This window comes from Ischnura elegans, chromosome 6, assembly GCF_921293095.1.
Source record: "Ischnura elegans chromosome 6, ioIscEleg1.1, whole genome shotgun sequence".
In the NCBI taxonomy this organism is placed as follows: domain Eukaryota; kingdom Metazoa; phylum Arthropoda; class Insecta; order Odonata; family Coenagrionidae; genus Ischnura; species Ischnura elegans.
Genome location: NC_060251.1, coordinates 91,753,789 through 91,777,750, shown reverse-complemented (window position 1 = coordinate 91,777,750; position 23,962 = coordinate 91,753,789). Strand labels below are relative to the sequence as shown.

Here is a 23,962-nt window from a genome sequence, read left to right as displayed (position 1 = left end):
AAAATTCCTCGTCTCTTTAATATCCCGTACTTATAGTTGCACTGCGGAATAGCTTAAGAGCCAAGTGTTTAAAATTAGACGACTGAATTTCGCACAAAGTCTGTTCCGAGACCTTGTTCATAAATGGATTAACCTATGCAAGGCATTGAAAAGTTTGGTTAACCTGCATAATGCAACACTGCAATACAATTTTGCATAGACTCATGATGGTGACAAACTGATCTAGCTGCTCGTGCGACGTGGCTGGAGCCGAAAAAAATTTGCCATCAGTGGGGAAGGAAAAATGGGTGAAATGCTGAACAGTTCTTAAATTCATGATGGATTAATTGATACTTTGTTCAGACTGTACTAATAATGAAAACTTGGTAATAAGGTTGTTTGCATTAATGTATCATATCGTTCGTTTCATATTTCTTTAGCTACTCTTCGGCATTGTGCTCTGTGATGGCATAATTGGGAATGTCAGTGACCAAATCTTGCTATGTATTTTGTTCTAAACAGGTGAAAAATCTTGTGTGTGCCACCAATTAATTTTTATGCACAGAAATGCTTTTTGGGAAGAGGTGTGGTTCATGAGAGGGTGATTGGGGCCATGATGTATATTTGCTGTGCAGAGGTGTTTTGTGGAACGGATGTTTGTTATGATGATGATGTTTGAGTGTAAAAGTCATGGAATTATGATTTTGCTTCCAGGGAAGGCTCGCACAAAAAAGCAAGCCAAACAAATTTCTGCCAAGCTGATGATTGACAAGATAAGGGAACATCTGGCCATGGCCTCACCTTTGATCAGTGAGACGAGAACGGTGAAGCAAGCTGAGAAGGTTAGTGCATCCTTTGTACTGGTCTCCATACCTATTGTGCCACTCAATTAAATAGTTTAGATGACTCAAATTTATTAAATTTTTATCTGATACTCGGTTATCTAGTAAAGTATTCTAGCTATTCCATTTTATGTAGACTACAGAAGACTCTCGTTATTACGACATTCACGGGACTGAAAAAGCAGAGGTTCGTAATAACGAAGTTCGTATGAATGTTTCTTTTAGGAATCATCGAATAAAAAAAAACATACTTTGTCAAAATTTCTTGTCTCTTCAATCTCCTAAACTTATAATCTTCAGAGTCAAGTGTGTAATGTACGCGATTAAATTATGCACAAGTCCTCGATATACGAAGAAGATGCGTTCCGAGACCTTGCTCTTTAAGTTGATAAACCTATACAAGGCATCGAGAGATCTTGCAGAATGCAACACTGCATCACAATCGTGCGTTAACTCACGATTGTGACTAACTGATCTAGCTTGCAATGTAGCCGGTGCCGAAAAAATTTGCTTTGTGCGGGAAGAAAGAACGGGCGAAGCGCTGAACAGTTCCTGACTTCAAACCAGATTAAATGATACTTTGTTCAGCCCAAAGTGCGAGTTCCTGTACATCATGTCGTGTCGCATCGGCAAACTCCATAGGCACCAAATTTTAAATTTTGGGCACTCTTGAATTTTTTTAAACGTCATATCTCTGAAAGTTCGTAAATCCAATGTGCGTAGGAAGAGGACTAACTGGACGTCCAATTTGCGAGCATTAATGAGTGGGTCACCATAATTCCACAGGAATGAAGCTTAGTATCTGATGTTGCGTGCATACTGAAGTACATATCTCCTACTGAATGAAGTACCATAATTGACGCTCTTGGGCACAATGCACAAGGAGAATTTAAATGTAGTGCAATGATGATAAAGTAGCGTAGTCTATTTCCACCTAAATGCCGTTGCCTACTACTAGTGGAACTTCGTAATAAAGTTCATTTTGTAATTGCCAGGACCGGATCAGATTCGTATTTTCAAAATAATGAAGATTTCTTATTAATTTTTATTTTACATTAGATTGGGTAGGCCTTTTCGTCGGGACCAACGACTTGCTTCGTAATAACAAGAACTTTGTAATAACGATGTTCATATTAACGAGAGTCTACTGTACAACATGGATCAATATGAGAATAGCGTGGCAAGTCCCATCCCAAGTTCGACTTCCCTCTCCGCTTCTCTACGAGGCCTACTTTATTTCATTCCAGCGATTAATCCTAATCTCTTTCTTCCCCTTTCTTGCTTGTCTAACACTCTCCCCTAATCTAACGCTGTTTTCAACATCCCCTCCCCACTCAGTACTCCCTACATCCACCCCTTCCATCTCCTCCGTATCTTAAGCTTTCTCTCCTCACCCCCATGTCCAGCACTTTGTGGTCAATCTTCGTCAGCATCATCGTCTCAGTTCTCCCCTGAACCCAAATTCCTCAGGTCTTTTCCTTTCCTCCTTCCCAAGTGTAGACCATGCTTTGGCTCTGAATTGTGCTGTGCTCCCTTCGCTAGACTTTTCTTTTTACTCATACGTAATGATGCTCTCTTTCCTGTTCATGAATGTTTCCTTCGCTATGGCACTTGCTAAAAATGAAAAAGAAATGGAGAATGTATTCTATCCCTGTGGCGGGATGACTACCCGAGTAGGGGAACATTGAAATTAAGCATTGCCTTTGCAAACATACTTGGGAGCTTGAAATGGCATTCTTTAATTCTTTCACTCCAAATCATGTCTGTATGTGTGATTGAGTTGTGTGCAATAGCTATTCACGGTTATTCACTTCCATTCCCCACTTCGTATTGCGGGGGTGTATTGTTGCACTAGAAGTATATTTTGCTGTACAGTCAAATTAAAAGAAATACCGTATAAATGCGTGTAAGAGGCGCACCTTTTTTCCCAGAAATTGCAGCCGAAAATGAGGGTGCGCCTCTTACACAAACTTCTTATCTTCCCCCCCTCCCCTTCACCGGTCGCAAGTCCAAGGGGAACTGAGTGGCCTTGGTTTTCAGTGTGAGTCAGTCATCTGAAACCCTAGGTCAAAAACAAACGGCAGGTAGGGGAGTTACTCCCTTAGTGAGGTATTTTTAAAATGCTCCTGTTTGAATTTCTTGTAAGCATTGCGCCGTCACGTCGGTACCCCAGAGGTGAACATGGAAGATCGCGCAGGGTTTTTCCCTCCGGAGGGCTCGCAAAATTTACTGCCACGAGTGGGCATCCCACGGCATTTATACTGCACATAGTAATCGCTTATCAAACGTAGAGAAATGCATAGTGTTGAAGGACATACCATTACGCTGAGCTCATGATTTTTCAAAAATCATCTGCAGACGCTAATATGAGGATTATTGCAACTGAAAATTATATTGGTATCAAAACCTGCGCTTTAAAAAATTCAAACGAGTGTGTTCATTGTTGGACTAAATTGTGGATGGAAGAAATCAGGAATGCTTATAAGTGAGGAGCGCGGAAGGAGAGGTCCAGGGGAAGGAGCGCGATCCCTCCGTCTTCGAAGCAAGCAACGAAATACGGAGGGGAAGGAGCGCGCGTGCTCCCTCCCCTCCGTATTTCAAGCTACGAGGCTATGAGCGAAGGAGCACGGGAAGAACACGTCCGATCTTGCATGTGACGTCGTTGTATTCAAAGCAAAGGGGCGAAGGCGCAGCAATGTGATATTCGCAGTTTGCGTTGCCTTAAGTTTCCAGTCCATCTCGTCTTGTTTGAATGCGCTTATGCTACGCTTGTTTCTTCCGAAATTGTCCTGTTGGGACTATTTTGAATATTAGTAGCCTTGTTGTAACTATAAATCTTTGTGTCAAACAATTAGAGCTTAAAAAACTTAAATTCTGTCAGATATGCATCGCGTTAGATCTCTTTCTTTTTTTCAACCTCGTGAGTGTCATTCAATTATTGAAAGCTATCGAGATATCTTCGGGCTCAGTAGATGACTCACCTAGCATTTGGCCTCCATAAACTGGGAGATCGATCAAGGTCAGTTAGTGAGATGGGGTAGGGATGAAACACGTTTCCATTGTTCCCCTGTAACTTGATGTTTACCTATTTTCCTGTGGGGTCTCGGAAAGGAAGAAAAACGGCAGAGGCATTGGCTGATGGGGGGCCGAATGTGACTCCACTAAATCTACGACGTGGTTATTATCCTACGGCGCTGAGATTGCCCCGATTGTTGTATAAGCTCTTGGGAAGGTTCATGCTATGTGCCTGTCGTGTATTGCCTTAAAATTTTCACGGCTGCAATTCTATTGCAGTACTCCTGCGAGAGCATTTAAACTAAATTGTTCGTGAATAGGACATGCATCGTAGAGCAACGGCGTATGCGAAGAGAGGATCGGAACTCTTTCTACTCTCTCTTATGCCGCTATTACCGCCTCAGTTATCAAAATTTCGTCTTTCAATTAATATTCAAAAAGGTCAGTAGGTGAGAAAATTGTTCGTGAATAGGACAAGCATTGTAGAGCAACGGCGTATGCGAAGAGAGGATCGGAACTCTTTCTACTCTCTCTTATGCCGCTATTACCGCCTCAGTTATCAAAATTTCGTCTTTCAATTAATATTGAAAGAGGAAAATTCGATAACTGTCGAAATTCCAGGTGTACTGTACTGGAATTTCGACAGTTATCGAATATACGTCTGCAACACCGCGGGATAGTATAAAAAAAATGCCGCAAAATTTTTTTCTTCATAGCTTTGATGCTCAAAATAGGGGTGCGCCTCTTACACACGCTTATACGGTATAACTGTGGCAATCCATGTTAGCTCAACCTCTCATCTGGGCTCACTCAGATTCCTTCCTAGTATGGCTCGTTTGGTACCTTTATAAGCAATTAAAAATGCACCAATTGCCTGAATTTTAGCATTAGTAGTAAGATAGTTTAAGGAATATCTACAGATAAACGGCTATTGCTCAGTCTCACCTTGTATATCGATGTATAAAAAACTGCAAACACTGACTGACTCATTGTCAAAAAAGATGATCACATCGGCAATATCTTGGGAGGTTTCATATGTTCAGAGGATCGTATTATGAAGCTGACGAGTAGGAAAGAATGAAAAATATTTTGAAGGAGTGACCTTTTTGTACCTGAAAAAATTTCAGTGTGCATAACGCGTTTCACATTTTGTTATGCGATTATATCCTTCATTATAAATTTTCTATGATTTTTTGCGCTGATAAGCCTGTCTTGTATAGCTGCTATTGCACCATCAGTTTCAATCAGGTATTTGACTGTAAGGTGTCCATACATTTTTGATGAAGGAAGATGTAGAAAACATTCCATACAGCTGTTTCCTCCATCATCCACTCTCCTCCTCTCCTGCTATTTTTACACTCGCTGTTTACCATGCAATGGTGAGCATTTGTCATTATATTTCTTTATGGACTTATGGAGAGTGCTTGTTTCATATTATAGAAGAAGTACAATACACTCCCGATTATCCGGACTAATGATGGGGAGATACGACACGAATCATCGAAAAACGCGGATTATCCAAACTTTCTCTCAAATGTCTTGCAATGTTCATAATTTACGTAAAACAAACAATATTTTATTATTTATGCAGTTATTCTGTTATTTAAGAGTGCTTCCCGGACTCATTGAAAGCTTTCTTCGCCAGTTCGCGGTCTTTTTATCGGCGACAATATGCTTTTACTCGTATAATTAATGCTCCATGTAAGGCCTGGTTTCGAAAACCACACATCCGTGGCTGTGTGATAACGGATACTGAAAAGTGGTTTGCACAAATGCTTCAAAACCATTGCGTGACGTCGGAAACTACACTGTCAGGCTCCATGCCACGTAGTCGCGTCTCGCACAAGTTGCCCGCGTTGCAACTGCTGCGGGACATGTGTCCGTGATCATGGAGCGCGGTCATACTCTGTGAGGCTTGGAAAACAGGAACACGGTGCTCCCGTGAATGCAGCTTGAGTCTGATTGCTTCCGTTTTACGAAGGGAAATAATGACTGCAGTGTATCCTAGTACATATTATAATGGAGTGATTCTGGTGATTTTATGTTCAGTTTTATTTTTTTATAAAGATCGCAGAAGAATTGAGCGAGAGTGAAAACATGTACGGATAATCCGGAACCCGGATAAACCGTAGCCGGATAATCGGGAGTCTGCTGACATAATTTCTAAGTTTTTCAATGTGGTTATTGTGAAGATTAATGTTAATTCTCTCCTGCCTCTTCCTCGTTTTATGTACGTTTCTTATGTACGTTATGTACCTTGCAATTGGAGAGTTTGGGTGACGTGCTTTCATATCTGTCCACATTTTTCTTGCTATTCTATTCAAGTCATGTTATTCTGTTATGCTATTTATTCAGTTGTGCTGTTGGAATGAGTGTGAACCTGATGTTTTATTCCTCAGTGACTTTCTGGACGATGGTCTTTTCCTTGGTTATCATTACTTTTATTTTTATTATGGCAGGTGAAATTTGAGGAGAAAAATTATCAGGCTGCCATTGATGGCTACTGCTCCATCAAGGATAAAGATGGTAGGAGTTCAGCTGGCAAGAATGTGAGCCAAACGCTCAGCACGTCTCACCTGATGCTGCAAGAACTCTACGGTCCTCAGCTGTCAATTTTGAGAGGTGTAAGTGTGTGTGTACATAGTTGGCTCGATGGGGTATATTTTGCGGTCGAGCGTTGCTCTGCAGGTCAGGGCAGTTGGGTTAATGGTTTGGTTTTGGATAGTGATAAATAAAAACTCTTGATGAGGACTGTACATGCTTTGAAGTGATGCATTAGAACCTGAAAAACACCTCCCAATAAATCATTCCATCTCCGTAAGCTATACTTGATGAGGACTGTGCATTAGGGTAGGCCGAAAAAAGGTTTTTTTTCCTGATCAAATTTGCCCTATGCGGGAAAGTTGCGAAAAGATATAAGGATCTCGCAAACAAATTTTTTTTCAAATCGGATAATATTAACCACTGCCACCCGAGCTCTAAAGTTTAACCCTTTCGCGCCGAATCCCGCACCTGTGCGGCGAGGATTTTTTTTCCTCAACTACGAATGCCACACCAGTGCGTCCTGAATGTTCTTACCCTAACCAACGAATGCCGCGCCTGTGCGGCACAGGTCGAAAAAAGTGACCGTGGCGGACACAATAGACCCACGGACGCGGTCGCCCCTTGTGATCCGCCTTAGCGCGAGCCCAGTCCCTTCTTCGGCCGCTCAGGTCGACCCTTTCCTATCCTCTCCACGCGGTCAACTACTGTTATTTGCAGTGTGTTTTCCAAAAAAATATTTGTTGCGTACTTTTGAAATTCAATGCTAGAAATGAATTCATCTTTTTTTGCTGACCACATGGAAATTTCAAACAAAATTCTAACGTTAATCTCAACGGAGTTATAGAACTACAAGTAATTACATTAAATCCGTCTAAATCAACGTTAGAACTTCGTTTAAAATTTCTGCACGCTCAGAAACAAAACACAAAATTCATTTTGAATGTAAAAAAATCGGTGCGAGCAACAAATATTTTCATATATTTTGCATTAACATTTTAGCCAGTTGACCGCGAACTCGTGCTAGGAAGGGGCTTTTAATCCTTCTAGGGTCTGGGACAGAGGCAGAGGAAAGGGATCGGTGCCCTCTGAGTTGGGTCCAAAAAAGGTTAGGGAGGTACCCACTGCCTTTAGTCGACGCGGAAAGGCTTCGTACAGAGGAGTAAAGAAAACTTTCAAGAGACTCGTATTGAGGAAGAATTTCCTTCAACGAAGGTCCGGCGCGAAAGGGTTAAAATTTTGTGAAAAATCAGGCTGATTTCAGAATAAAACGGCTATGAAGACGAATTTAATGAAAATATGGGATAATGGATAATATCAAAGAGTGGATACATGTTTATAGTTTATAAAAATGAAATTTGAAGTTTATTTGACAAAATATACGGTTCAAACAATGTCTATGAGTTAACAACAAAATTGTAGTATAGACCACCCGCACAACAAAACTCATTTTTGCATACGTTTCTAAAATTCCATTTTGGGGGCTAAATCGCAGTTAAAATGATATTTATTTCGATTGAATTTAAGTTTTTAGCAAGTCTTCATATGGTAGTTAATAATCCCACAAAAAGTAAAAATAAGGTGAATTATTTTAAATTATCATCAATCATAATGACGAATTACGTACCTGTGGAGCTATTTAAAACAAGAAATTCAACCTTTCAACAAAGGAAAAAAAACCTTTTTTCGGCCCACCCTACTGTGTATGCGTGAATTTTTGCAAACCACGAGAACAAGATGGAGTGGAGTTTACTTGGTCTTGCGAACTTTACTTGCTTTTTCCGAAATACATGTTTTGGCTCTTTTTCATGCTAAATGTCGACCTATCCCAGAGAAAAATCCTATTAGCATGAATTTTTTGAGATGGTTTTGTAGGAAATACAATTACATGCAATTAAAAAGGTAACGTGCTCCGGGGTAACTGGGGCATGGGTCGATAAATTGCATATTTATGGGAATGTTAAGTTTATCTGGTTGGCAATCGTACTTCTCCTTCTTTTGTTCTTTGAGCAACATCTTACCTCATTTCGAGCCATTTAGTGAATTTGGGTTACTGTGGAATTTTAATGTAATATAATATAGCTGTCGGGGTTATGGCAATCATTGAAAAAGTCGTCATAATTACAATTAATATCGGTAGTTCTCATAGGATCGCCTTCCTGAACTCTTTTCACATTTAAAATCAAGAAAATGAGCGCTACATTGAAAAACTATACCATGTGAATAAAAATCGCAATTTTTCATAGATTTCCCGAAGACGATTCCATGATTACGGCGTCTATCTCCCGTGATTTATCCTATATACAGTAAAACCCCTCTTTTACACTTTTGAGGGGGACAAGGGAAAAAAGTGTAAATCGCGGGAAAGTGTAAAATCGAGGTTAGGCACAATTTAATGAAAAATAACCCCTTATATATAGTTAAATGTTCTATTTTTCATATGAATCATGTTCTAAATGAATAGTAAGTACAAAACCTTAAATTATGATAACAAAAAATTCTTTATTAGTACTGAATTCTCAGTGAGGTAGATCATACAAAACATCAGTCTTCTGAAAGAGATCCTTTAACACAGGACGATAAATAAGTAAATACTGATAAATACGGATAAACATTTTCCATTAGCTCCATAAACATAAAAGAATCTTCTAAAGTAAAAATATTTTAACCTTTGGACAAACTAAACAAAAATATTTGACTTAAAATCCATTTAACATTTAATTAAAAACAATATGTATCAACTTAAACTCTCCTAAGTCTTCTCAAAATTTAAAGCAATTAAATATATATCACAGAATTTATTAAACATTCTGGGGTGAATTAAGTGATGAAAAAAGAAGCACCATTACAATATGTTCTTTTAACTAGCCTTCTTCTGGAAATATTCCATTATCTTTGTTTGCTTAGTCATTTTATTAGTGCAAATTATTTCTACTCTTTTTTTCTATTACGTCCAACAGCTCTAATTCTTTCTCATTTCCTGCAACAGTTGATAAATGTTGCCTCAGTGCACTGACAGCAGACATAGCATTGATTGTGCTTTCTTTTGGCATTTCTGTATCATCATCATCCTCCTCACTTGCTGTCTCATCACTGTCATGCACGTCAATAGCTTCATCAATAGTAAGTGACTTACATGTTGATAACATCTCATCCACTCCCACAAAGTCTGAAAAACTTATTTCATCTCCAAATAATGACAACTGATCATCGGCTCCCAATGCTATATTACCACCTCTCCCTTCTTCTAATGATTCTTCATAGTCCTGTTCAAAGTTGCAGTCTTCTGAAAAACTAAATCCTGCTTTTTTAAAACAATTTGCAATTGTGCCCTCATCAACTTCTTTCCATGCTCGTGCTACGTAGTGTAGTGCATCTAAAACAGATACTTTGAAGTTCTTAGGGTCCCTCCCACTATCTATAAGATTAATTGCTTTTCTCACTAGAATCCTGCGGTAGTTGGATTTGAATACATGGATTATCCCTAAATCTAATGGCTGTAATTGGCTGGTACAATTTGGTGGGAAGAACACCAGTTTTATATTCCTCAAATTCATATTTTTTGGGTGGGCTGGGCATTGGTCTAAAAATACTACAATTTTTCGGTTTTGTCCACCCATCTTGGCATCTAGAGCCTGCATTTGTTCCTGAAATAAATGTGACGTCATCCAAGCTTTGGTATTAGCGGCATAAGTTGTGGGATATGTCTTGATATTTTTAAAACATCTGGGATTTTTGGATTTTCCAATGACAAATGGCCTCAACTTTTCACTACCATTAGCATTAGCGCCAAACAATACTGTTAAACGAGCTTTGCTATGCTTTCCACCATGGCAAGATTCACCTCTAAACTCTAAAGTCTTATGGGGAAGTGTATTGAAAAAAAGGCCTGTCTCATCTAAATTGAAAATGTCTTTTGGAGCATACCCTTCTGTATGCTCACTTAAACAATGTTCCTTCCACTGTGCCACTGTTTGGGGATCAACACTACTGGACTCACCACAAATTGTTTTGTATACAACATTATGCCTAGTCTTAAACCTGCTTAACCATCCGTTTGAAGCCTTGAAGTCTTCAATTCCCAGCCTCATTGCCACATGTTGCGCTTTTTCCTTCAGAATAACTCCGCTGATGGGTATGTTAGAGGACCTGGTGCACTGAAACCATTCTTTTAAAATTTCTTCTAGTCTATCATATTTCGAGTACTTCACATATTTTCGCCTCTTTGCACTGGGTCCGCATTCCACTGCACTGGTTTCTATGTTTTTGCGAGTTTTAACAACAGTGTTTAATGTGGACACTGGAATCCCAAGTTCTTTGGCAAGGGAAACGCGTGAACCTACATGCGAGTCAACTCCTCCCAAAATTCTTATTTTATCTTCTATTGAAAAAGTTTTCCTCTCTCGTTTCTGGGCCATTCCGTATTTGATTCGCGTTTATAGATGCTGTCACAAAAAGAAGCAGGGAAGAAGAGATTACGATTAAAACAACTTTTAAATTAATCGTCAATATTATCGTCAAAAAGCGTCAAACTAATCTTAGGATTGTTGACTAATGATGATGAAAATTAATCGAAGAACTTGGTAATAATGTACGCGAAGGAGAACACCCAGTGCGTGGATCATCACGAGAACGACCACGAATATAAACATAGCGTCTATATTCGTAACTACGATGCTTACAAGTGAAGTGGAAAACCTACAATACTTACCACCAACAAATGGAATGAAATTAAAACTTCGCAAACAACCTGTCTTAGGAAATCCCGCGAGTGGTCAGAAACAAATGATGAAGGAATTATTCTAGAAGTTCAAAGAGGCCGTATTAATGATAATGGCGCTAGTGACAGGTATGCCAAAAAAGGCGAGGAGGTTGTAAATACAACTTCTTTTCCTATATTTACAACCTTCTTGCAAAAAGTTTATCCCTACCTCCAATCGCTAACTCTCTTTCTTCTTGATTACGGTGCGCTATCCGCCATGTTCCCTTTGGCGTAAATAGCGGGTCATTTGAAATTTCGTTAGCGTAAATGCGGGGAAGACTTAACATTGTAGAGATACTTAAATCATCGGGACTTGACGAAAATGTCGTAAATTGCGGGAAAACGTATATTGTGGGGGCGTAAAAGCGAGGTTCTACTGTATATTAACAGAACGAGGACGAGTGAAGCTCAGACAAGCGAAGACAAGTCATTTCCTTTCTCACAGCATACTCGTAGAATATAACAACAACCCGGAGTAAGTCAACTGGTTTTTTAAGCATCATAAAAATTGGGAAAACTTATATTGACTTTAAAATTACGGCAACAGCCGTAGACATTCGCTTCTGGAATGATACCATATCGATAGTAAAATCGATCGATATATCGATTGATGACACGCAAGATTATTAGATTGCGACGTAATTACAAGAAAATTTTATATTAAACAGTAGAAATTTACTTTCAAAATTTGTCTAATGTCGTCTGCTTTCTTTCCGAAATCAAGTGTTTTTAAGCTGAGCTTCGCGTGGAGATCCAGAGGATCGTCTGCTCCCGCAACAGTAGTCAAGTAAATACGCACGACGTCGAGTGTATGGAGCAGTACTGCTTTAGATAATGTGGGAATCGTCTAAGACCGTTAAGACTCATTTCTTCATCATGATAACTCGTGCAATAGCAACAATAGGGTGGTTTCCTATTATTTTTTTATTGCCTAAATCGAAAGATTATTACTCCTGGAGTACGTATTTCACGCTTTTAGATTTTTAAATGACGATATCTATTTTTCGCGATCAAATGAAAAGTGAAAAATTTCAAGCGCGCGAAAACGCGACGCGTAAGTAGGAATGAAGGGAAAAAGTCCGTACGACGCATTTCTGGTTCCCCCTCCCGCCTGGTAGGTGACCTTGATCGAGGCTCTGAGCACTGATAGGACGCAGGATGCTAACGGGTAGCTGAGTACCTTCCTGTCTGGTAGCGCATGGCTTAAAAAAGGTTTATTAATACCTTATCAAGCGAAGAAAACTTTCCGACCTTAGCCAGTTTTAATAGGTGATTATTAAGACATGTTTCCCTGAGCTCTGTGACTCATGCATGCATTGGTAGCCTCTGACGATGCATAACTCCTATCCTCTCGTGTAGAAACTAGGTCCCTGTGACGTCACGTGGAGTGGAATCGCATGGGCGCCAATCTGGCCTTTTTCAAATGAGAATAAAATTTGACCCTTGCCATTCGTCTAAACCGGTATTTCAAAAACCAAATAATTTGTGTATTATGAATACACTAATGGTGGGTAACGAATCGCCATCAATGCCTTTTGTTTTCTTTGATGAAGGAAACTACCCTATTGCCCACTCACGAACTTTGTGCGCAGAAGTGGGCACTCCCAAGCGCTCAAAAGGCAACAGAAGGCGAGGAGCTTGGGGTGGGGAAAGTTGGGGCTTCGTATTGGCTGTAGTTTTTCATAGTCAGGCATTCCCGAAAAATGGCCGCATTTTATTATTCAGCACATCACAAGAATTCAGAAATGCATTTGGATAAATTACGGTCGAAGAAAGAGATGTGGAATGAATGGAAGAATGTTAATGGCTAATAATAATAAATTAAATCATGAATTTAGACTTTTGCGACCCTTAAGAAGATACTAGAGAACGAATTGCGGGTTGCGTCACGGCAAGCAATTGAGCGTACTAACCAGGAAAGCGCAATTTTTTCAAACATACTAACCAAATGCTTTTACCTGTATTTTGTTCGGATGGTACCGGGACCGAGGGAAATCCCTGTACTAAGGAGGAAAACGTACTAAGGAGGAACGTACTAACCAAGTTCCACTGTATTTGGTTTTAGAAATCCCAGTTTAGACCACTGTTAATGGTCACTTTTAACCTCATTTGAAAAAGGCCAGATTGGCAGCCATGCGATGCCACTCCACATGACATCACTAGATGCTATACGAGTAGGTAGGAGTTTTACGTCATCTGAGATTACCAATGCATGCATGAGGCACAGAGCTCAGGGAAACATCTTAATAATAACCTATTAAAACTGCGTAAGGTCGGAAAGTTTCCTTCGTTTGATAGGGAATTTATAATCCTTATTTAAACCAAGCGCTACTTGCTAGCAGGGTACTCTACGCTACCGCCATGCTTGGCAGCAAGCAGCCTGCATCGTAGCAGCGGTCATAGCCTCGTACCCAGGTGGCCTCACACAGCAACAGCTAGATGTTGCACAGGCTTTTCCCATCAGCCATAATTAACCATCGCATTTTCGTGCGCTTGAAATTTTTCACTTTTCATTTAATCTCAAAAAATAGATATCGTCATTTAAACATCTAAAAGTGTGAAATATGTACACCCATGCCTCGTATAACGCAAGGGATGCGTTCCTTGGGGTCTTTGCGCTATACAAATTTGCGTTATATGAGAGCGTTTTAACATAGGGAAGATAGGATGCGTTCCTGGTAGCAGTGGTGTTGGGTATTGAATTTCCTCTAAACCAGATATATTCATGTTAATAGCCTTAAAAAACGTTATTCATATAAACTGTTTAAAGTTTAAAATGTCTTTAAAGTAGAGATGGGTCGAATAGCAGATTTCTCGAATTCGAATATCGAATTCGAATATTAAATCATTGCTCGAATATTCGAATACCTCGAATTTCGAATACCTCGAATACTAAATGATGAATGCTGGAATGTTTGACTCGGTTGCCTATGCAGCAGGCAACACAAGATTTTGGGGAGTAATTTTGATTTCCTTTAAATGATTCGAACAGGAATTTAGCTGATTAATGAATATTTTAATTTTATGGAAACAATTGGGCATATCATTAATTCAACTAACATCGCTTTACCCCCACTTCTGCTGCCAAGTGCTAGCTGACAATCTGAGGCATTTTGCAAAATACAAGCTCTATTCTACCGGATTTTCTTCAATTATTTTCAGTCCATCTTTGGGAGTTCTCACGAGATAAGAAGATGAATTGGAATTGCTATCAGGGAGAAACCAAATATTCTGAGAAAATATAAAAAAATTTGTCTGGGACTGTAACAATTAAGATTTATAGCACCACTCATTAATTGTAACTTGATATATGCTTTCGGAAAAAAATACCGCATCAACTTCCGAGAAGCTCTGCTGCTCTTATCGAGTTTCGCCAGAATGCTAAGTCTCCGTCGTATTTTGACATTTATTTCTTTGCGTAAAATGCTTAAATAAACTCAGAAATACGTCGTGTTTGGTCTTATTCTTTTTGAAATTACGCGCACAATACTAATATTTCAATTCAATAAAGGTGTAACATCAATTGACGAAAGTCATTCTTAGACACCTTTTGTGCTAATAGATGACTCATGCAGCGGTTGACCTCCACAGAAATGGGGAACTTCGAAGCTGGTAGGAAAAAAAAGGTCAGTGGGGGAGAAAAGGGAGAGCCGGAAACACGTTTCTATTGTTCTCGTGTAACTTGGTATTTTTTCGAAGCTAAGGTCTTCGTAATATGATCCCTGCGCGAGCTGTGACTTTTTTTTTTATTTCGAAGAAGAGGAAAGCCTCAGAGGGGGGGGGGGGCTAGTGCTGAATGGAGAGGGATACCGGATCTTGGGAAATGCGCTAATGTAAGTATCCCACGGTACTCGCACAGCAGTTGACCTCCAGAAATGGGGAACTTCGAAGCAGGTAGCCAGAAAAAGGTCAGTAGGTGAGAAAAGGAGGGAGGGCGTGAAACACGTTTTTATTGTTCTCGTAACTCGATATTTTTTTCGAAGCAGGGGTCTTCATAATGCGATCCCTGCGCGAGCTGGGACCTTTTGTTTGATTTCGGAGAAGAGGAAAGCGTCAGAGTGGGTGAGGCGAGTGCTGAATGGAGGGGGATAGCGGATCGTGGGAAATGCTCTAAGGTTGCTATCCCACGGCACTGAGGTTCTCCTGGTGGGGGGAATCGGGGATTTTCGGATTTTTTCACCCGACCATTTTCGGTTCCCCTCTTCGAACTCTTTTCACCGCTAAAATCCACGAATTTGATGTAATTCGTCAACTTGCGTAAAACGGCGCTGCGAGCACTAAATGACTAGTTCTCTACATTTTTCCGAGTCAACTACCAACGACGTGCGTGCGACAGTGTATGACGCGAAATTCAAAGTATTCGAGGTATTCGAGGCGGTACTTTTCGCATAACTATTCGAAACCTCGATTATCGAATACTTTCTAATATTCGAGGTATTCGAGTATTCGCGGATACTATTCGCACATCTCTACTTTAAAGATAGTGGGCACGCATTCAAAGACTTTTATACTCGTAAAAAAAAATTTGCACGTGCTTTTGAAATTCCCTCCTGTTGTGCGTGTGGTCTACCATTTGCTATCTCAGGGGTTCGTAATGCATTGTAGGCAGTTGACGAATTTTCAATTCAGCCTAAAAACAATTATTGTGTCACCCAGGCCCCTTTGTCGCTCATCCAAATAACAGGCTAGTGCTAATTTGAATACCATTTCATTGCTCGCAGAGTTTGTGAATGATAAATCATTTTAATTTGAAGTCCTCCACGGCATTAGCAGATATGTGAAACAGTCTTAATGCCTTGAAACCTGACCCAGTTTTCCTTCCCTGATAATGAATGAACGAGATTGCATTCTTTCCCAAAACAATATTGTCTCGTCAACACTAGTTGAGGGGGAAAGGAACCAATTTCAATCACTGCTTGGAGTTCATCAGAAAATGTTGCGGTGACTGCACTATCAACACTTTCAGATTCACCTGATATTGCCGCACTGAAAATACCTGCCGTTTAAAACTCTGGAACCAACCGGAGCTTTCACTAAATGTCTCGGAGCGATTACCACCCCTGTCTTTTTGTACAGATTCACGATGAACTTTCCGTAAGTGTTGACCGCTTGGTTGAAGTTGGTACGGCTGAGGTCACTGATGTTTAACTTTGTCTTTATTCAGAATAAAGCATCGTGAGTTTAAACTTCCACGCAATATCGCTTTGACACTCTCAATTTTCAAAGAAATTGACCTCTTTCAATTTCTCTTCTTGGTTTATGGTTTTTCTTGATAACTTCTTGGTTTTTCTATCCGCATTCCTATTTTTTGCCATTGTTCTCTTGGTTTTTACACTGTATGGCTCTATCGAAACAACTGCTGGGCAACTGCTGCACTGTATACTTGAGATGCAGAGTGCCTACTACTGCTGGGAGGGAATGAAGTCATTGTGTTTGAGACTCTGTAGCGGACCCTTTTATGTGTTTATGCTATTCATACGCAACTCAGCCACCGCTCCATTTCTCCCCCATGAATACCGAAACCTTGAAGGCTTTAGTGTAGACCCTCTGCCTGGAAGTCAATCGCCCGATAACCTATGACGGCAAAAATTACGTCTCAAACCGTATTTCCACTAGGTACACGCTTAATTAATGATCTAAATTAACTGCAGGCATCCCCCGAGTTACGTATGTCTCGACTTACGTAAATCCGTACTTACGTAAGTGATAACCGTATTTCAAGTGATTACATCAATTTTTGAATGAAGAGCGCGATGAAGTAGATATTCGCTCTTATACCCAATGGCAGAAAAAATATCGAATAGTTATCGAGTTTTTTACGTGCTAAACAAAATAAAGTGACCCATTTTTTTTATCATTCCTCGAAGGAATTTTCATTTATTTCTGTAGAAAAATCGCTTATAAATCCCAGTTCACCAATCAACGTGAAAATTTGCAGTTCGAGCAATGGAAGTGGTTGCGCTCACTCCTGTAGGATACAGCTTGTTACACAGCATACGCACCCCAACTCCGACTTTCAAACATTAGAAATTGTATCCTTAAGTTTGGACATTTCCATCTGTGGAATTAAAAGATAATGAAGTACGAGCAGAAATCTTTATTGCGGAAAAGAATTAGTTGACACCCACGTGAAGGCATTGAAATTTTGAGTGTTAGCAATGAACGCTGCGAAAAAGTGAAGAAAAAGTTGACACACGATATTAATTGCGTACTTGTTTACATGTTTCTGACGACTGATTTACCGTGTTGTATTTTGCAAAGATTTTATTAAGCTGATTTTTCTCTTTCTCTCATATTGTGTGCCAATGTAAATGAATACTGCGTTATTGAAAGCTTTTCCCCACTAACTTTGTTGCAAGTTAATGACGGAGTTGGCTGAATTAAAGCTCACTTTTTATTAGCTTCGTGCATTTGAAATACTCTTCGATGTTTCCAGCGAAGTAATTATTCAAATGATTATATTTTCACATAATTTTATTGAGATATGAGAGAATGAAAGTATGTTTGTGTGCGTGAAAGATTGAGTGTATGTGCGTGTGGATGTGTCTAAGAATATAGTGATTTACTGGTATTTTTTTGTGTTATTTGCTCGTAATCCTTGAAACCCCTCGTGCATGTATTAACTGTGACAGTGAAACCACCGGATTCGTCAATGTACGTAATATATAAAAGGCAGAAGATATAATGATTAAAGGCAAGTAGACAATGCAAACTATGGGCCCTTAGATCGCCAGGGTTCCCACTCAACCGTGAAAACCTTAAAACCGTGAATTAGCCGTGAATTTCCTCTACCGTGAAAAAACCGGGAAATAGCCGTGAATTTCGTCTTAAAACCTGAAAAATATCTCAATCTTGATAATAATACCTTCCCAGAAATTTTCATCTTCGTTCGTGGCTAGCGCACTTCTATTCATTGTGGCGAGCATCGTCGCATGCGGTCGTATGGGTCAGAAAAGCGTGGGAACGAATGTTGCCTGAAGAAAAAAACATCTTTCCCCAGCGCAGGCCTTTTCTCTCCCCCTCCTGAAATATGACACCACTTCTCATCAGCTTGCTTACTTTCCTCAAATGGCTTGGTTTCCCCTCCCTCGGTCACTGCTTAGTCCCCCTTCCACCCAATTAGCCTTCCCACTGGCTGCAGCGACCACTTTCGAAACTAAATCTAGATGGTCATTGTGTCGAAAAATTTGAACGTTTATTCAACACCCTCAATCCTATGACTGGAAGACCGCTAGCCTTGACAACCTGCCATGCGCTGTGGACACTACGCTCCCTGCGTTTGAACCGGGTGACAGCGAGCTTTCGGCGTGACGTTACTAATTCTCGCGCATTGCGGCCCTGAAAACGAGATAAGATTTCCGCTTATGGCAACACAGCATTACACGATTGTCGCATGCGTCGACCTGGAACTTGCCAGTTTTACGTCGCAACCGGAAAGTTTGTGTGGAGTTATTTACTGTCGGTGGGGATCCAGTTCCTCCGCTTTGTGCTATCTAAGGTAATGCTGTTTGTTTGTGACGTTAAAGCCTCAATGCCGTCGCGATATAAACTGCTACATAGTCTCACGAATACAAGGATCAAGAACTTTGCTATTTCCTTGATCCTTGTATTCGTGATATTATGGATTTCCACCAAGTTACGCCCTCTACGATTAATTATGCTACATAGTCGTTCCATTTTTCCCAGAGCAACGGTAAGAAGGGAACATGATTTGCCTCTGATTAGAGAGATCGATTCAGTTTTGGTTTCAGAGTATTACAATAGCAGAGAAAAGAAGTCATTACACTGCCGCTTTCAAAAGAAAGTTATACGGTGGAACCTCGATCTATCGTTCCCGCATTGATCGTTCGCCGTTTCTAGTCCCAAATAAAGTTCCTTATAGACAATTTAATTTTTTACCGCATCTATCGTTCCCTGAAGTATCGTTTCTCGCATTGATCGTTTGAAGATCGCGGTTCCGACGCAGAATTTTCCCGCATCCATCGTTTGACGAAAATGAGACGAAATAAATACAATGTGTCATTTATGGCTAATAACGACAAGCACGTAGTTGGAATCCTCTCCAAGAGATGGAACTACCATTGGGAGAAGCTCAGTGCCGTGGGAAAGTAACATTAGCGCATTTCCCAAGAACCCTTATCCCCCTCCATTCACCATTCGCCTCCCCCCTTCTGACGCTTTCCTCTTCTTCAAAATAAAAACAGGTCCCATCTCGCGCAGGGATCTTATTACGAAGACCTTAGCTTCGAAAAAAATATCGAGTTACACGAGAACAATAGAAACGTGTTTCGCACTCCCCCCTCTTCTCACCAACTGACCTTTTTCAGCCTAAAGTTCCCAGTTTATGGAGGTCAACTGCTGCATGAATCACCTATTAGCCCAAAAGGTATCTAACAATGATATTCAGTAATTGCTATTATGCTTTTATTAGATTGAAATGTTAGTAATTTGCACGTTAAAAAAAAACGAGACCACACATGACGTATTTTAAGCAAGGAAATAGATGGAAAAATACGATGGTGATTTTTGGCGAAACGCGATATCCTCGTAGCTGAGCTTACGGCAGTTAATTCGGCATTTTGTTCCGAAAACATGATACCAGGTTGTTATCAGTTATCAATTTACGAGCTATACTACTACTAGTAGTCTCACTTGTCAGAGTTACTGACGAAGGGATATCTTCTCAGGATTTTTGTTTCTCCCTACTAACAATCCGAATTCATCTGATCATCTTGCTCTACGCTAATTAGAAAAGAATGGGCATCTTTAGGGTAAAAAATTTCATGGCGCAGTCATATGGTCACGCTTCGCCCTCTGCAGTGTGCTCTGGCGATACGTGAGTTCCGAACTTCACCTCGTACGAGTGGTTCCCTACTTTCCGGGGTGGCTGGACTTCGAACCACCGAGTGTTTTCCATGTGGGTTTAATAAAGTCATTTTCACTAGTTTAATTTTAGTCGTCTTCCGACCATGGCCCCTCCGAAGAAACTATTGAGAACTTTAAGAGATGGACTGAAAATAATTGAACATGAAGAAAAGAATCCGGGCTAGATGCGCGTGAATATTGCAGAGCGCCTTGGGTTGTCCGCTAGCACATGACGGTAGGGGTGGGGGTAGAGTGAGCTACCTGGAGAAAACAAGTAGAGATATGAAGGCGAAGATCCAGGTGGGCGTGCCGCTGACGATTAACGCAACATTGTTCACGCTTTACACACTACCTCAATTGTATTAAAAATATATTCATTAGACAGGAACAATTCAAGTAATTGACTATTTTTGGCCTTCGTGATCCATCTCACAACCAGTCACTGCACCGGCGAATGCGGTTGTTTTAGGCACAACATGCACATTGCTCTCGTGAATACGTGTACTGGAAATGGTGTTTGATGGATAAGAATTTTTACATCTGACTGAAATCCATAATAGCAGTGTAAATGCCGAGTGGAGAGCAAACATTCAGAATTTTGAAAGAGACATGGGTCGAATCAACAATATGACGTATGTATCTTGATAAAGTACTACTATTCCTGTTATTATCTAAAATATTGTTTTGAAACCTTTAATGAATTTCTTAATTACTCGCCAAAATCCTGCGTTTCCTGGGACATAGGCAATCTAGCAAAAAAATTAAGCATTGATCGTTTTTCCGCATTCATTTTATAATCGTATCGTTATTAATAAAGAAAAATTGTCTCCTAGTGGAGTTCCAAAAAAGGAGGGTAGTCTTAGAATCGTGTTTGTCTTAGATTCGTGCTAATACGGTGTATGAAATTGTTTTTCGATTTATTATGTTCTATTAACAATTTTCATAAAATATTTTCCGCTGAATAAGAAAGAATCAATTTATTATATTCTATAAACAATTTAAATAAAATATTTTCCGTTAAATAAGAAATATTGGGGTGGGGGAAATTCGGTTACTGTGCAGTAATAACAACGTGCGCAAAAAACAATCTCTCAGCGAGGAATTAAAAAAGGACCTCGAGTGTCCGGACGGAAGAAGGTCCGAAGGGTATTCGGCGTCCGGGCAAGAGCGCGGTTGGGCTGGTCCTTTAGTCGGCCTTGAATTTTACAAACGATAGATCACGTCATAACAGATATCACTTTTCATTGCGGCGTTAACATTCACGGCGTTTTTCGCGTACGTTAATTTTCTGTTGATATACGGCCAGTGATTTTCTTATTGTTGGCTTATTAACGGACCGTGAATTTAGCAAAATTGAGACCGTGAAAACCTTAAAAAAACCGTGAAAACGTGAAAAATAACCGTGAAAACCTGGAAAAAGCCGTGAATTTCATTGTTCAGGTAGAGTGGGAACCCTGATCGCAGTATAACATAATGAATCAATTTAAGTATTCAGTTTAGTAATGTAGCGCTGAGATACCATACTTTCCTGAATCCATGCGATCGGTCAATTCGGGGAATAATATTACGCATTTTGATTGGCAATGCTCGAGATGCAACTCTTAGACTATATTAATGTTTATTGATTTTATATCTAATAATGTAAGAATGCGCGGAAGAGTTCATGAATATTGCAGTGAATTGAATGAAGCTTCACCGAGAATTTACTGCGCATTTTTCAGCTGAGAATTCACCCCACCGATTGAAATCTCTGAAGCACTAACTCAGAATGTTCGACTTGGCAGAGTCCGCCTCTGGTGTTTGTGTTTTGAAAGGGAAATCCGTGAGGTCTCCGTAACCGTTCTGATACAACGGCCTTTACATTCATAATAATCAAAATAGCTGTGTTAACCAATATTTTTTCTGATAATTTAAAGTACTTTGATAGATCCAGTTATCCAAAATAATTGTGGCAGTGCTCAAATGGGATTTGCCATGGGGTGATCCAGTTACCCTCAAGTAGTGGGGTAAGTGGGGTCAACTGAGATGTGAAAATAATATTAATATAAAATATTGTTTAATGGTAGTAATTAAATTCAAGTCACATGATGTGCTAGTCATATTATTGTCAAATCTACGTGTTTATTTTCACCCATTCACTGGAGTTATCTGTACAATAAATACATATTTGAAAATGAAATGGTACTATCACATTGAAAAACTATGCCCCAGTTACCCCCGAGCACCATATACTGTAAAGAATGTCAGTGTTTCATCAATGCAATCAATGTTTTTCCTCTATTTATGTCTTTATTACGACAAGCCAGTCAATGGTGTATAGTGGAGATGATATTAATTCTGAATGAAAGGATGTACGAACTACAGCTGAATATCTCAGGGAATGCACCTGCTAGATACTGGCAGGATCTTCGATGCCTCAATGACTGCTATGGTGTAAAATGTTTTCAATCATCCAAATTCCTTGCTTTTGGCACTTTGATGTCTTGTTTTAATTAAGATAGAGTGAGAAGAAATGGTGAAAGTGAAGGATTTGTTGGCATCTTCACGTAAGAAAAGGAAGAAAAATGCAAAATGACTATACAGATGTGAATATCCTTTTCATTGCTAAATTTCAATGCGAAGATTTTTCTCTGACGTAACTTGTATTTTCCTCCTTACGTGTACTGAGTTCTTTTGGGGAATTGTGATTTTGGGTCCAAGTGTTTCCATTGGTTAGATGGCTGGCAAGTCAATAAGTAGCCAGCAGAGAGAATGATGCATTTATTTTTGGAAACCACTCTTGTAACACTCTGCTTGTCTTTGCTTTCAGTTTGCGTTGAGCCACACACCCAAGGAGACTTTGGAGAAGTTTGCAGAAGGGAATGACCTTCCTCTTGATTACATGTTCATGAAATCTAATCGTAAGTGCACTCTTGTGTATGCTGTGTGGCTGACTCGAGCAGCTCTTTAACATTATTTCCAAACACTGCTTCTGAAAAGTGACTTCCCACACAGTTAGGCAAAGTGGGTTTCAATCAAGGCTGATGCTGGCTGTGAAAAACTCTGGTGGCTCAGTTTGGATTCAAACCAAAGTCTCTTAATTGCCACTCCTAATTGCACTGCAGAATTTTTGGTTTCTGGTCAGGTATTTTTTTTCTCCCTTGGGTGGGGTGTGGCCTCTAGTTGGGTTGTATCCTATCATAAACCTCTTACTGTTGCGGAATCTTCTGCTTTTATCGATAACAATTTAATTAGAAGCTAAAACTATTTTCCTAACTTAAATTTTTTCATTAACGCGAGATTTTTCCATTTTTTTCAAATCTACATTATATTCAACCTATTTTTAGAAGATTCCATGTTGAGTGAAGAATGAAGGTGAAACTTTGAATTTTTGTTGAAAGGATAAATTTGATTTGATGCCTGAGAAACCTTTAGCTTACTCAAGAAACTGCAAAAATTAGCCGGGTAATCTCAGTTGTTGTTCAATGGTGTTTTTGAAAGAACAAGTCGTGGGTTGATGTACGCGTTGACCTAATTCTGCTCTCCCTTGTACAGTTGGGAATGCATTGTGCGCTGCTAGTCTGGGTACCACTCCGGAGTTGGTGAAATTTGGTGAAGGTCCTGACAAGAGTGCAGCTGAAGAGATGGCGTCGGTCAATCTTCTTCACGCTCTGATGATGATGATCGGGCGCTGCGAGGAGAGGTGACCATAAAGCGCAGCAGCTCTGCGCTTTTTCAAATAACGGTGGTGCAGTCGACCACCATGTGGAGAGCCTTTATTTTTTCTGGCTGTGCTTGAAATGCATTTACATATATCTTTTGTTCTCTTGCTGACGAATTAAATTTATCTATGTTTTATATAACACTAAAGAGTGATTATTAACGACTTTAGCTAGGATTGTCCCTCAACCGGGACTCGGAATCCAATCCAACCTTTATGGACTTGCAGTCCATGGTACCTTGTCCAGGGATCATCCTC

General features: G+C 39.9%; 1 protein-coding gene across 2 annotated transcripts in view; it reads left to right on the top strand.

Annotated features, from left to right (window-relative positions):
- LOC124161170 (RISC-loading complex subunit tarbp2-like) overlaps window positions 1-23,844 on the top strand; it is a 53,191-nt gene extending 29,347 nt beyond the window's left edge. The window contains exons 5-8 of one of the 2 annotated variants that reach the window (XM_046537398.1): window positions 694-821; window positions 6,296-6,460; window positions 22,814-22,904; window positions 23,539-23,844. In XM_046537398.1, the coding sequence (XP_046393354.1) occupies window positions 694-821; window positions 6,296-6,460; window positions 22,814-22,904; window positions 23,539-23,690 (536 nt within the window). In that variant the 3' untranslated portion in view covers window positions 23,691-23,844. The remainder of the gene's footprint in view (window positions 1-693; window positions 822-6,295; window positions 6,461-22,813; window positions 22,905-23,538) is intronic. The other variant, XM_046537399.1, reaches the window with a different exon arrangement.
- The last annotated feature ends 118 nt before the right edge of the window (window positions 23,845-23,962 follow it).